Source organism: Podarcis melisellensis, assembly GCF_964234715.1.
Source record: "Podarcis melisellensis genome assembly, chromosome: 5".
Taxonomy (NCBI): Eukaryota; Metazoa; Chordata; class Lepidosauria; order Squamata; family Lacertidae; genus Podarcis; species Podarcis melisellensis.
In genome coordinates, this window is record NC_138537.1 from 52,877,907 (window position 1) to 52,890,850 (window position 12,944).

Below are 12,944 nucleotides of genomic sequence, written 5' to 3' on the forward strand. Positions count from 1 at the left end.
TTATGAAAAAGGCAGAGCTGAGCTTGGTGTTCAAAGCTGTGCCTTGTTCCTCTGCTGTATACTGATTTCAAAGCATGGGATTTATTGGTAAATCTTGCCTTTTAAGACCAGAAGAAGAGTCTGCAGGCTCACACTAATAGCCCATCTAGTCCAACATCCTGTTCTCACAGTGACTGACAAACCAGCAAGTGTATTCAAACACGAGCAGCCTGTGCTCCTGTGGTTTCCAGCAAGTGGTATTCATTGTCAAAGTACAAAACTAAAACTCAAAGAGATATATGAAAGGAAGCCATTATTCCTTTTAAAAAAATTGTTCTTAATTATCTAGTTTAAATAAACCATAGCATTTAATTAGCTATGTACATTCAGGTGTGCATGAAGAAACCCTGCATTTTTTGCTCAGTGAATCAGACTGTTGCAATACCTTTAATACAGAGTTTACTGGCAAGGGTAGAAACTATAAACACTGGTTGGTAAAGCATGTTTTGGTTTATCAGCAAATATCATAAAACCCAGGTGTTTGAGAACTGCTAACCTCCTAAAATATTAACAATTACTCATACCATCAACATCCGCAGAGTTTGACATTAACAATAACATGCTATATATTTTTAATGTATTTATATTTGAACTTGTGGAAATTCACCTAAGCATCCTCGCTTCAAAGAGACTAGAGTACGTCTTCATAATGAGACTCAGGATTGTAAAATGTTTGTCTTGTCTTTTTCATCTGAGACAGATCTGTTCAAGACTACCTAAGTGGAGAACCTTTTCGAGAATATTCAGCCAGCATGTACTTTGATAGATTTCTCCAGTGGAAATGGCTGGAAAGGTAAGTGGTCCAGGTGGGCGTTGTATGTTTTTATTCCATGATGGGACTTAGGAAAGGATAGGGGAATAATAATGTTAATAGTACTTCTAGCACTTGCAAATGAATTGAAGTTCACTCTTTTTGTCTGCCCTTAGACAATGGGGAGACTTTGTCCAAGCTTTTCATGCTAATCGTAAATGTAAGCCCATGTTCTTTATTTTTAATATTAAGAAGCTAAATACTCAGTTAAGAATATTCAGTTACTAGAATAAACAAAAGCAGGGATAAAGGACAGCCCTGGTTAGTACCCTACTTCAATGGAACTTGGTCCATTGGGCAAGTGTGTGTGCTAGGCAGCTGCACCAACTTTATAAGGCTGAGGTGTTTTCAGCCCCCTCAATATCTTTGGGCAGGGGCCGGGTCACCTCAGTGTTGAGGGGAGATCTGAGTACAGCACAGTGTCAGTGGCTGAGTTCTCCTGACCGTGAAAGAGGAGGTTGTTGAAGCCACATTTTGCTGAGTTCCCTGCCAAGGTTGCAGCGTCACACGCATTACATCAAATGTGCGCGACGGGCCCCCTCAATCTTGGGTGCAAGTCGGCGTCTCTGATACTAAGATGGCAGCCTAACTCTTCCAGACTGCACATATAACTAATGCAGGAATTTTGCACTTTGGCATAAGGTTACCAGATTCTTTTCAATGAATCCGGGGACACTTTTCAACTTCAATGGATTTTGTATGGGGACTGATTTGTAAATCCGGGGTCTGTCCCCGGGAAATGGGGATATCTGGTAACCTTACTTTGGCATACTCCAGTTTTGGCAACAATGCATCAGTTACTGTTGCTTTTACTGGGTTTTTCTTTGGTTTGTTCTTTTTTAGTATCCGTTCAGACTTTTTTTTTTTTTAAGCTGCCAACTGTTGAGTCGAGGTATTTGTTGTATTGTTTTGGGGGGGGGGTGTTAAGCGCATCTCCCAGTTGCTGCCTGCCACACAAATACTTCCTTTTCACTATTGAGTAACTGCAGGCAAGACAACACCCACACATCTGGGATTAGAGAAAAGGGCCATGAGGGCAGGTGGGTGTGGAGCCTAGTCTAGCTGCTGGTACGTCTCACTTTCGAAATTTAGCATGAATGTTTCAAGGCAAGACTTCTGAATGCAAGCCTGAAGGCTGCAAGTTTCACTATCCTAGTGTTGCTGTCTTTGATAGCCCTAAATTCACCCTCAATGTAATAGCACGCCGCCCCCTGGTGGCTCGATCGGTTGTGGCAGGAAAGCAATAGTAACGATACTCCTTTGAGTATCAGCTGTGGATGTTCATTTAATTGCCCCCTGAAGAACAAATGACAGCGATGTTCTCTTTTTTTTAAAAAAGTGAGGTGCTGGAAGAAAAAGGACCCATTTCCCCCTTGGATTTCAGAAATCTAGTTATAAGTGAGAGTTTGATGGTCCAGGCTTGACTTTTCTTCAAAATATCCCCTGGACCTGGATGGGATAGATGGAGTTAGTTCCACAGTTGAAATGTCTTCAGCAAGGAGCTGGTGAGGCAGTAGTAAAGGAAGCTGCAACTGTGGCTTCACTGACCACATGTAGCAGTGATGTAGTGGAATAGGCCCAGATTAGGTCAACAGAATATTTTAATAATTAAGATGGCCCTTAATATTTCCTTGAGGGAGAATTGCTGTTATCAGCACCCTAACTGCTACCCAAAGGGTGCTTCCGGACCATCACAATTTGGGGGTAGAATTTAATCACATTCCAGCAGATTGAGTACAGGGAGTCAAGCCTCTTTCTCCTGATGGGCAATAGAGGTGTCCATGTACTAAGGTTATTTGCCATAAAACAGGGCTGGAGAAGCTATGACCCTCCAGAGGTTTGTGGACCACAAGCCTCATATTTCCCGACCATTGGCTGTGCTGGGTGAGACTAGTGGGAATTGGGAGTTGAACAACATTTGGAGGGTCAGGTTGGTCTGCCCTGTAGGAACAGGAAGCAAATTGCTTGTGTCTAATAGCTCCACAGGGCTATAATGAACAGTGTCATTTGAGAAATGTGAAAAACCTGCAGAATTTCGAAACAGCTGGTAATACTATCATTGTGCATTGCTGTAGGAATGGCTGACTTAACTTTTCTTTTGTTGAGCTAATAGCCTGGGATGGTGAGCTAATGGTTAGGGGATGATTTTCTTCAAATCACCTTTAAAGCAACATTCTTTTTTTATTCTTCTTTTTTCTTTCTTCAAAGATAGCATTAAGCATTTTATCTCTTTTCTCTCCCTCTGTCTCCCATTCCCAATCTTTTTTTCAGACAACCAGTAACGAAAAACACATTTAGGCAGTACAGGGTATTAGGAAAAGGTGGATTCGGGGAGGTAAGTAGTTCTGGAAACTTCTGTTGAAAACAATGTGTTCCTTGGAAGAACAGTAAGCCAGCCCCACAGATATCTGATGGACTGAGCATGAAAATGTTAAGGACTGTGTGATTTCCATGATTTAAGGTTAAAGAATCTTTAAGCTTAAGCCATAAGTGGTGTGCATCAGGCAGTGTTTTTGAGATAGTAAATGTTTACCTGTATGTAAATATAAAACACTAGTAAACCATATCGCTTGAGAGAAAAGCAACATCTCAGTAGTAGAGAATCTTCTCTGCATGTAAAAGATCTCAGATCCAATTCTTGGCATCTCCAGGTAGAGGTGTCTGCCTGGAACTCTGAAGAGCTGCTTTCAATCAGTGTAGCCAATACTGGGCTAGATTGACCAATGGCCTGAGTTGGGATATGGCAACTTCCTATGTTCCTTTGTTGAAGAGGCTTCCAAGACTCCTTTATTGCATCCTGTTTCTGTGGTTGCTCTTTTGAAAAGTGAGGGTTGCATCTCAACCCCTTCTTCTGCCTCAACCCTCCAGAATGGGAACTTGCATTTTCTGTAGGTCCTGGAACCTCTTTCAGCCCAAGGGCCACAGCCCCTTCTACACAGCCTTCCTGGGGCCACAGCCCAGTGGTGGGCTGCACTCGAGACAAAAGCGGGAGCAGTGAATGCAAATTGTACCTTTGTACAGTAGGCTAGTGTCTAGGTACATCCCCATGCGCCTTCTAGTCTCTATCCAGGCAAACAAGAAATATTAACAGAGCTGAAGGACACATTCTAACCAGGCAAAGCATTCAAAGAATGTGCAAAGAAGGTCTGGGAAGGGTGTGGCTGAGGTATGGAGAGTCTCGAATGCTAGATGGAGAGGCCAGGAGGGCCAAATTTTGGGTGCCAGGCCTGAAGTTCCCCATCCCATTGGTAGAGGTTATTCTGGTCAGTGTCTCTCAGTTTAGGATATTCAATGAGTTTTGTAGCTCAATGTGCTCTGAATTTTCCTTCAAACTTTGCTCCTTGTCCCATACCAAAGTTCATCTATTAGTCTCTTCAGTTAATTCTGAATTTCCTTTAAAAGTAAGATTGGGGGGGTTCAGATAATACAGTTTTACAGTGGTGCCCCGCAAGACGAATGCCTCGCAAGACGAAAAACCCGCTAGACGAAAGGGTTTTCTGTTTTTCGATGCGCTTCGCAAGGCGAATTTCCCTATGGGCTTGCTTCGCAAGACGTTTTCGCCTTGCGATTTTTTTCGCTCCCCCCCCCTTTTTCTAAGCCGCTAATAGCGCTAATCCGCTAAGCTGCTAATAGGGTTACTTCGCAAGAAAAAACCGCTAGACGAAGAGACTCGCGGAACGGATTATTTTCATCTTGCGAGGCACCACTGTATCAAGAAGTGATTTTGGTAACATAGGCATCAATCCTAACCCCACCTACCTTGGAGCAAGCCTTGTTGAATGCAACAAGACTTCCTTCTGGACTGGCATGGTCAGGATTACCAGTGTTAAATTCCTCCTGCACAACCCCCCCCTCCACAATTTGTTGACGTTGTTGTTTTCCTTCTAGGTGTGTGCTTGCCAAGTACGAGCAACTGGGAAAATGTATGCATGCAAAAGATTAGAGAAAAAAAGGATAAAGAAGAGGAAAGGTGAATCCATGGCCCTAAATGAAAAGCAGATTCTAGAAAAAGTCAATAGTCAATTTGTAGTAAGTATTGCCAAATTTGCAATGGGCACAGGCTTTCCATTGGGCGGCACACCCATCAAGGAATGGCATTAGTCACAGGAAGTGTATAATGCTTCCATAAAACATCTCGCCTCAAGCCAACATTCTGAAGTTGGCTGTACAGTATATGATATGTTTTGTCACTCCCAGTACAGCCTTTTCTGTGCATCATTCTTTGATAGTCCAAAACGTCAGGGCGTCTCGTGCTTCATTTGTCAGACCTTGAGCTGCTGCAGACATAGGAGATACAGGAGTAAATTGAGAAAATCAAACCCAGAGCAGCACAGGAAACCAAATCACCACCACCAATGATAATTGTGTAAAAAGTGATTGATAGTTAAACAAAGCATGGCTGCATGTAAAATAATCTAAGGGGGAAGGTCTACTGTTGCCATCTGCAATAAATTATCTGTTTTGTTCTGATGAAGTATGAAATGGGGTGCAGTCTAGGATATCTCGTCATAATAACGTAATAATCTGAGCTGTTTGTAGAAATTGTTGTGATTGTTACAGAATAACGGCTACCACAGCTTTATGTGCTATCTTGTGTTGTTCAACTATAATCACTTTTTACATGATTGTTATTGTTTTTTGGGAACTCCTGTAACTTGGTCTGTTGTTTCTCATTCTTTTGGGGACTGTCTCCTTTGTTTTGGTTGTCATCAGGTCTCTACTTTTGCTGAAAAAATATTCATGGCAGCATGACACTATGGACCTGCAAGTGATAATCTTTATGAAAACGACCTAGTACCACGTTGCTTCCAAATTTTCAGAGTTTTGTTTTTTAACCCTTGACGATTTGCCTATCTCCCCTTTGGCTCTATTCAATCATATGATACTTGATGTCATTCCAAATGCAGATCATTAGCAATGAATGAATATGTGTGCACCAAGCACCTGTCTTTGTGCTTTAAACTATCCCAACTGTTCTTCTAGGTCAACTTAGCCTATGCCTATGAAACAAAGGACGCACTCTGTTTAGTTCTAACCATAATGAATGGGGGTGACCTGAAGTTCCACATCTATAATATGGGGAACCCAGGCTTTGAGGAAGAAAGAGCCTTGTTTCATGCAGCAGAGATTCTTTGTGGCTTAGAAGACCTGCACAAAGAGAACACTGTGTACAGGTAAATATCATTCCGGTGTGTTCAGAAACTTGTTGCAGAGTCTGTTTTATTTTCCTGAGACTTTACATAGATATTTATGATATGCAGAACCACCTCCATGTTTTGTGCTTGTGAGTGGGCTTTTCAGGAGTATCACATAAGGACCCACACATTGAAATTTTATGTAGAATCTGCTCATCCATTAAATAATGAAAGCCATCTACTTAGAAATTGAAGGTCCTGTATGTGGATCTGTCTGGAAAATGTTACAATCCTTATCTAGTTTCCCCGCCTGCGACAGCCGTACGATTCCTATATTCAGTCCCCAGCCTCTCTGTCAAAAAGGCTCTTGACTAACAAGGCTGGGACCTCTGCTTAAGACTTTGGGAAGCTGTGTTATATGGTTACCAAATTTTTTTCAATTAATCCAGGGACCCTTTTTTTTTTTTTTTTGAAGCTGAGTAGCAACAGGGAGTCAGTAGTCGGGATGGTGAGGCAAAAGACCCTGGGTCCAAGCACACATGCATATTGTATAAAGGTGCAAAGCCCTTCTTTCACACCCTGTGAAACATAAATGCGCAGAGTTTTTTAAAAAACTGGGACATGGCGCAGCGCATGCCCATGACTCCCAAGCCTTCCCTGATGTCCTTTCCCCTTCTCCCTTTGTTTTGGCAGATCGGGGAGGCTCGGGAGCCACGGGCAGGCAGCCATTGCCCAGGAGGGGCCAGCCTGTTAGCGCAGTTGGCTCTGGCTGGCTTCAGGAGCTGCTTGCTGCTGTGGCGCAAGAAAAATGGCGGGTGCCACAGCAGCGAGCAGCTCCTGAAGCCAGCCAGAGCCAACTGCGCTAACAGGCTAGCTCCAGGCTGCTGAGGCTGCTGCTGCCATGTTTCCCGGGGACATATTTGCAAATCTGGGCTATGTTATAATGATTAGTTATCTGACTTTATAGACTCATATGTTCACGAGTTTCAGCCCCAGGATTACAAGGGAAGGGGCCATAGCTCTGTGACAGAACAGATAGTCTGTATGCAACGTGGACTTCATTTTACTGGTGGAGAAATAGGAGGCAGGACTATTTTGTGATGCACTGGGAGTCAACTTGTCCTTGATCTCGAAGAGGATAATTTATCAAAGAGATCCTTTTTCAAAGGGACCAGAGCCTGGTGTCAAGGATCAAAATGGTTGGGCACCTCCAGCAGGGGTCCCACTGGCAAACCTCCTGGATGGGCTCTCAGCACTGCAACCTGCTTGTTCACCTGCATCATGCCCTGACTCAGAGGGAGATGAGCAAGCAGAAGGCAAAGAAGGTGAAAAGCAGTTTGTAGCAATGATGAGCTGGAGGAGCAGCAACATAATGACCACGAGTGGTGGAGTCACTAAGGGAGGGAGACCATCGAGGGCATCTTGCTCAAGAACCCCTACAAAACATGGAAGTAGCACTGGATAAGACACAAGTGTCTTATCTGTCCTGCCAAGTACATGTTTGAACTTCCACGAACATTGTAAGAATTTCCCCCTATTTTGTTTTATTTTATTATTTTGCAATAGTGGGGGTATTGCCCCTTAGCTACCGATCAACAGCCTACATGTAGAATGCAAGAGAATTAAAACATTTTGGACTCGTCAAGGAAACGTTTAAAATTGGAAGGAAGAGGCTTGTTGAGAATGACCTTTCATCCCACCTCTCCAGAGCGAATCTTTTTGTTAGCACTGAGAATAAGCATACAGTAGTATTTAAAATAAAGCCATCCATTTTCTTCTGCCTTCTCTCACCCTTCACATATTTTCTCAGAGTTGTTTGTTTGAAAAGTAGGCCTGGTCCCATTGGTTTATCTTGTGAAGTTTATCTTGTGAGGTCAATAGGGATTTAAACCAACAAAAGGAAGGGAGCAAAAATGTTCTTCGTACATGTGCCTTGGCTTATAATAATAAATAATGTGCATGATATGTTTTGAATAAACAAAAAAGTTCCCACTTGATTAGTAAGGGGAAACCACTAAGTTTTCTGTCCGGTGATCGCAAAACCTAAATTCATTTAAAAGGGAGTAAATTAAAGCTCTGTATAATGGGTGGTCCTCTCACAGTGCAAATTGCTCCAACAATCAACTTGGAGAATTAAAGTCTAGCCAATTCACATGGTTGTTTCTGTGGTGACAAAGATCTGTGTATCAATTTGCCCACCTTATTGTCACATGGGGAGGTGTTTGAAGCAGCCCCTCCCAAATACAATAATTTGTGAAGCAATATTTTAACAAGTTTTCTCCAGTGCATGAATTTAATAAAGCAAATAAAAGGTAAAGGTACCCCTGCCCGTACGGGCCAGTCTTGCCAGACTCTGGGGTTGTGCGCCCATCTCATTCAAGAGGCCAGGGGCCAGCGCTGTCCGAAGACACTTCCGGGTCACGTGGCCAGCGTGACATCGCTGCTCTGGCGAGCCAGAGCTGCACACGGAAACGCCGTTTACCTTCCCACTAGAAAGCGGTCCCTATTTATCTACTTGCACCCGAGGGTGCTTTCGAACTGCTAGGTTGGCAGGCGCTGGGACCGAAAGACGGGAGCGCACCCCGCCGCGGGGATTCGAACCGCCGACCTTTCGATCGGCAAGCCCTAGGCGCTGAGGCTTTTACCCACAGCGCCACCCGCGTCCCAATAAAGCAAATAGTTATCCTTATAAAAACTGGGTGGTAAATAGACTTTTCTACCTCAGAAGTAAATATGTATAAATTGCCATTGTCTAAAAATAGGTTGTGAAATAATAATAGTGCAGTGGCTTTTTGAAATCCAGAAAGCCAAGTTGAGTGTGGATTTTTTTTTTTAGATGGTCAGCACCCCTTTGGTCACTTCCATACACTGGGGCAAGCTAGCCCATATTTATATGGGTGGCATATAAATAATAAAGTGGTTATAAAATTATTATTATTCTAATATTATGATGGTGGGTTAAACACTATCACCTACATGATTCTCAGAGTTCTCTGTCAACACAAATCTCACTGAACTGAATAACCTTGTGCCAGCAGAGCGGAATATTATTTGATGGACCGGGAGCTTCCATCTTGCAATAGTTAAAAAAAATAAAAAATGACGTTTGAAATCTGTTTTCTGAGAATTGGCTCCCTGCTGTGTTATGGCTGGAAGGAAACAGCATTCTGATGCCTTGCTATTCCTCCAATATCAAAGCCGCTTTCATACAAATAATTGCAATCTTTCCTCTTTCTTTCTCTCTCTCTCTCTTTTTAATAGGGATTTGAAGCCAGAAAATATCCTGTTAGATGATTATGGTAAGTCTGAGAGCTTTAGGGAAGGCCTTTTCTTCCACAGTAAAGTAGCTTACATTTAGTTGTATGACATGGTATTGTGCAGAGCCAAATCATTCTCTGAAGTGGGTAAGACATGGAGCAGCTTCCACTGCTTTTCTTGGGATATAGGAAAGGATAGACTTCCCAGAAAAGAGAGAGAAAAGAAACTGCTATTATGAAAAGCAGTGGGTGTTAGGTTCAGGGCAACAGATCTGTAATAGGTAAAGGTGTTCATTCTCCTTATTACTCTGGGAATTTTCCTTAATAAATAATTATGGTGCTCAGATTTGTATGCTGTCCCCCACCCTGCCTTTGCAGATGCACTCTATCCTACTTTTCGGAGCTGTTTCCAAGATGAAACCCTGCGTTACTGTTTTTGATCAGCTGTGTCAAAACTAGTAAATAACATAGGCACCGAGTGGGCGACAGTGAGAACAGGATTGCTGTCCTAGATGGGTCATTGGCCTGATCCAGAAGCACTCTTTTTGTGTTATGTTCCCTGCTCTCAAGAGAGAAATGGTTTTGAGTTGTGCTTGGTTGTTCTGTATTCCTGTTCCTAGGAATACTATTCCAGAAAATAAAATCTCAGAGCCCAGAAATGAATGATGCTTTAGCCTGCTCTTGTCCACAAAGATGATGCAGGCCAGCATAGGCCAGCCAGTCAGCTTCCTGCGGGGGGAAATGAAATCCTGATAGTTTAGGGTACCAGATCCCATGGAGGCTTTTACTTATACAGTCATATGCACAAAGGGCCCCTCTCTATTGACACTCACTTTGTGCACACAGGTGTCAGGAAAATTACTAGAAAGAGCATGCAGTTCTGGGTTCAGGCTCCCTAGTGTGTCTCTGCTCCTTGTTTCCATTCTGCTGTACACAAGAGCTGATAGTGCCCAAATTGGGATTATACGGAGCTTGATGAACAAATGCCCTGACCTGGAATAAGGCAGTTTCATTTGTTCCTTGATTGGTTTTTGAGATCTTTCAAAGAGCCAGTATCATTTTATTCCTTTAACATGCTTAGATTTATTTTTTATGATGTGAATTTTTAGGAAAAAAAGATTTGGTTATATCAGCTGATGGCAGGCCTTCCACCTGCCGAACAGTATGGGGCAATTCTCCCTAACACTGTCTTCTCACTGCCCTGGGCTCCTCTTTCAGTCTCTTATGGAGGGGGAATTCCCCAACTCTCTGGAGCAGATTTAGAGAGATGTGAAGCTGAGAGATGCCTTATCACCAGCAGAATGATACAACCCATTGTTTTGTAGAGGTATATAGCTATGCTAGAACATTTGTGTTTTTTCCCTCCACCTCCTTATAGGCCACATCAGAATATCTGATTTGGGTCTAGCTGTTAAAATCCCTGATGGTGAATCAATCCGTGGACGAGTAGGAACAGTCGGTTACATGGGTAAGTGATTTAGTACCTTATGTGTGTTGCTATCAAAACTGTCTTCTGAAACTTGGTAATGCAAAGTAATACCAAAAGGAAAAATAAAATAAAATCAAGCACAGCAAAGCAGTCATGGGCAAAAGGCTCTCTTTATTTTGATAAGTTTGAGAAAGATGTCATGACATAAAAGAAGTGTGAAATCCAGTGTAGCACTAAGTTGTTTCTTCTTCTTCTTCTTCTTCTTCTTCTTCTTATTATTATTATTATTATTACAGTATTATTATATAATTTTTAAAATAATTTTTCTATTTTACAATTTAGAATATTCATTTAAACAACTTTAAAATATCAATGACTTCCCTTCTTCTCTTTCCATGGTTCATTTTACATACCATAAATCCCTGCATATTTTACATAAACTAAACCATTCAGTGTTCCATTATTACAGCCATCAAAACTTGTTCACACTGTTGAATTTATCTTAATGCTGCCAACGTTTTCAAGTGTACACAAGTTTCAGTCCACATATTAGTCAAAGAGTTATATATCAGGGGTTGCACCCAACATACTGCAAGGTAAGTTGCTCTGTCAGCACAAGGATTCATTCATTCATTCATTCATTCACAGTGGAACTTCCTCTCACCATGCTCCCCCAAATCCATTCTGGGGGCTCCCAGTAGCAGATGTAACATGTGAACCGGTCCTTTTGCCAAATCAAAGCTTAGATGGAATCTTTTCTTTCATTCGTGAATTATGGCTGGTTATTTAGCCATGGGTGTGATGATGTCAGTTCAGAAATGGATCCCATCTACCTCTCTTGTTTTCCCAGCTCCAGAAGTCTTGAATAACCAACGATACACCCTCAGCCCTGACTACTGGGGGTTAGGTTGCCTGATCTATGAGATGATTGCAGGGCAATCTCCCTTTCGCGGAAGGAAAGAGAAGGTGAAGCGAGAAGAGGTAGACAGGAGAGTCTTGGAGACTGAGGAGGTGTATTCCCATAAATTCTCTGAGGAGGCAAAGTCTATCTGCAAAATGGTAAGGGGGCTCTTTTTCCTTCTTTCTTTTTGGAAACTTGAAGCCCGAATTTGTTAGCAGCCTGCACTGAATAGGTAATTACAGTTGAAAAAGATTAATCCAATGTTAACGCTGTACTTCAGGAGCATGAAAATTAACCAGAGGTCATAGAAGTTGCACTGAATAATCATTTAGGTTTTTTAGTTTGCTCCCTCCCTAGTGATGTTTCTGTCACTTTACACAACAGAAAAGTATTAGCCATCCTGTGGCTCTGGGAAAAAACTTTTTAGGAGCTTCTAGTGTGTTGTCCGTGCCCTTGAGAGATAAGGGTAGCTTAATTAACTCTCCATACTAGTTCCAGAATTTTGAAGACCCTCAATCAAGGCACTTTCAGTGAACCCCTCCCCCCTAATCTGGGAGACCGGGGTCTCTCTTCAAAATGAATATTGAGGCAGTGGGTCCTTTGCTGATTTTAGCCCAAGAAAATGCCCAGTCTTGCCACACTTCAGAGCCCGCCTTGACTCACATTCACATGTCCGAACTGGCACGTGCTTTAATTCACTTGCACAACAAATTCAAATAGCTATGTTATTTTCAGTAAGGTGTGTGTACATACAAGTGTGCATATTGAAATGTATCCATTTCCCACTACAGTCCTTTACATGTCTTCATCTTGAGTCCTAAACTTTTAGGAGACACAGGGACATGCTGTTGGCATCCATCTGTCTCAAGAGACAATGGAGTGTGGCCCTGGGGGTGAAGTTAAGCATTAAGCGTTAAACCGCACCAAAGCGGCCTCCCTGAGCCGCAAGCTTGGGCAGTGTGTATGGAGGTCCTGAGCTGCCCAGATGACAAGAACCCCCCCCCCCTCACAGCCTCACTGATGTGGTCCAAAGGAAAGCAGAGCAATATATTTGGCAACAGCTTGGCTGCAGGAGTTGCTGAAGATGCAATCCAGCCGTCTTAGGGACTCCGCTCTGGATTTGTGTGACGTTTACTCCTCAGGCTTTTCTTCTCCTTTCAAGGCTATGTTTCATTCAAATTAGCAAAAACTCAGTTTGAACACACTGGGATGCTCTGTGAAGAGACAAGAAGAGGGTTCTCCACACAGTCCCTTAAGGGATGAATAGCTTCTTGGTGATGCTTTCAACAATTTCTAAAGGGATATGGGCCACAAGAAAATGTCTGGGCTTTTCTCTTCATTACTGCAGTATGGCCATGTAGTAAGATTTCTT

At 42.6% G+C, this 12,944-nt stretch overlaps 1 protein-coding gene across 3 annotated transcripts in view; it reads left to right on the forward strand.

Moving 5' to 3' along the window:
* The window catches only part of GRK5 (G protein-coupled receptor kinase 5), a 153,426-nt gene that overhangs the window by 126,068 nt on the left and 14,414 nt on the right, over nt 1-12,944 (forward strand). For 2 of the 3 annotated variants that reach the window (XM_081912752.1, XM_081912751.1), the window contains exons 6-12: nt 740-832; nt 3,122-3,185; nt 4,739-4,879; nt 5,834-6,024; nt 9,247-9,284; nt 10,621-10,710; nt 11,522-11,730. In XM_081912752.1, coding sequence (XP_081768878.1) covers nt 740-832; nt 3,122-3,185; nt 4,739-4,879; nt 5,834-6,024; nt 9,247-9,284; nt 10,621-10,710; nt 11,522-11,730 — 826 coding nt within the window. Of the gene's footprint in view, nt 1-735; nt 833-3,121; nt 3,186-4,738; nt 4,880-5,833; nt 6,025-9,246; nt 9,285-10,620; nt 10,711-11,521; nt 11,731-12,944 lie in introns of all 3 variants that reach the window. The other variant, XM_081912753.1, reaches the window with a different exon arrangement.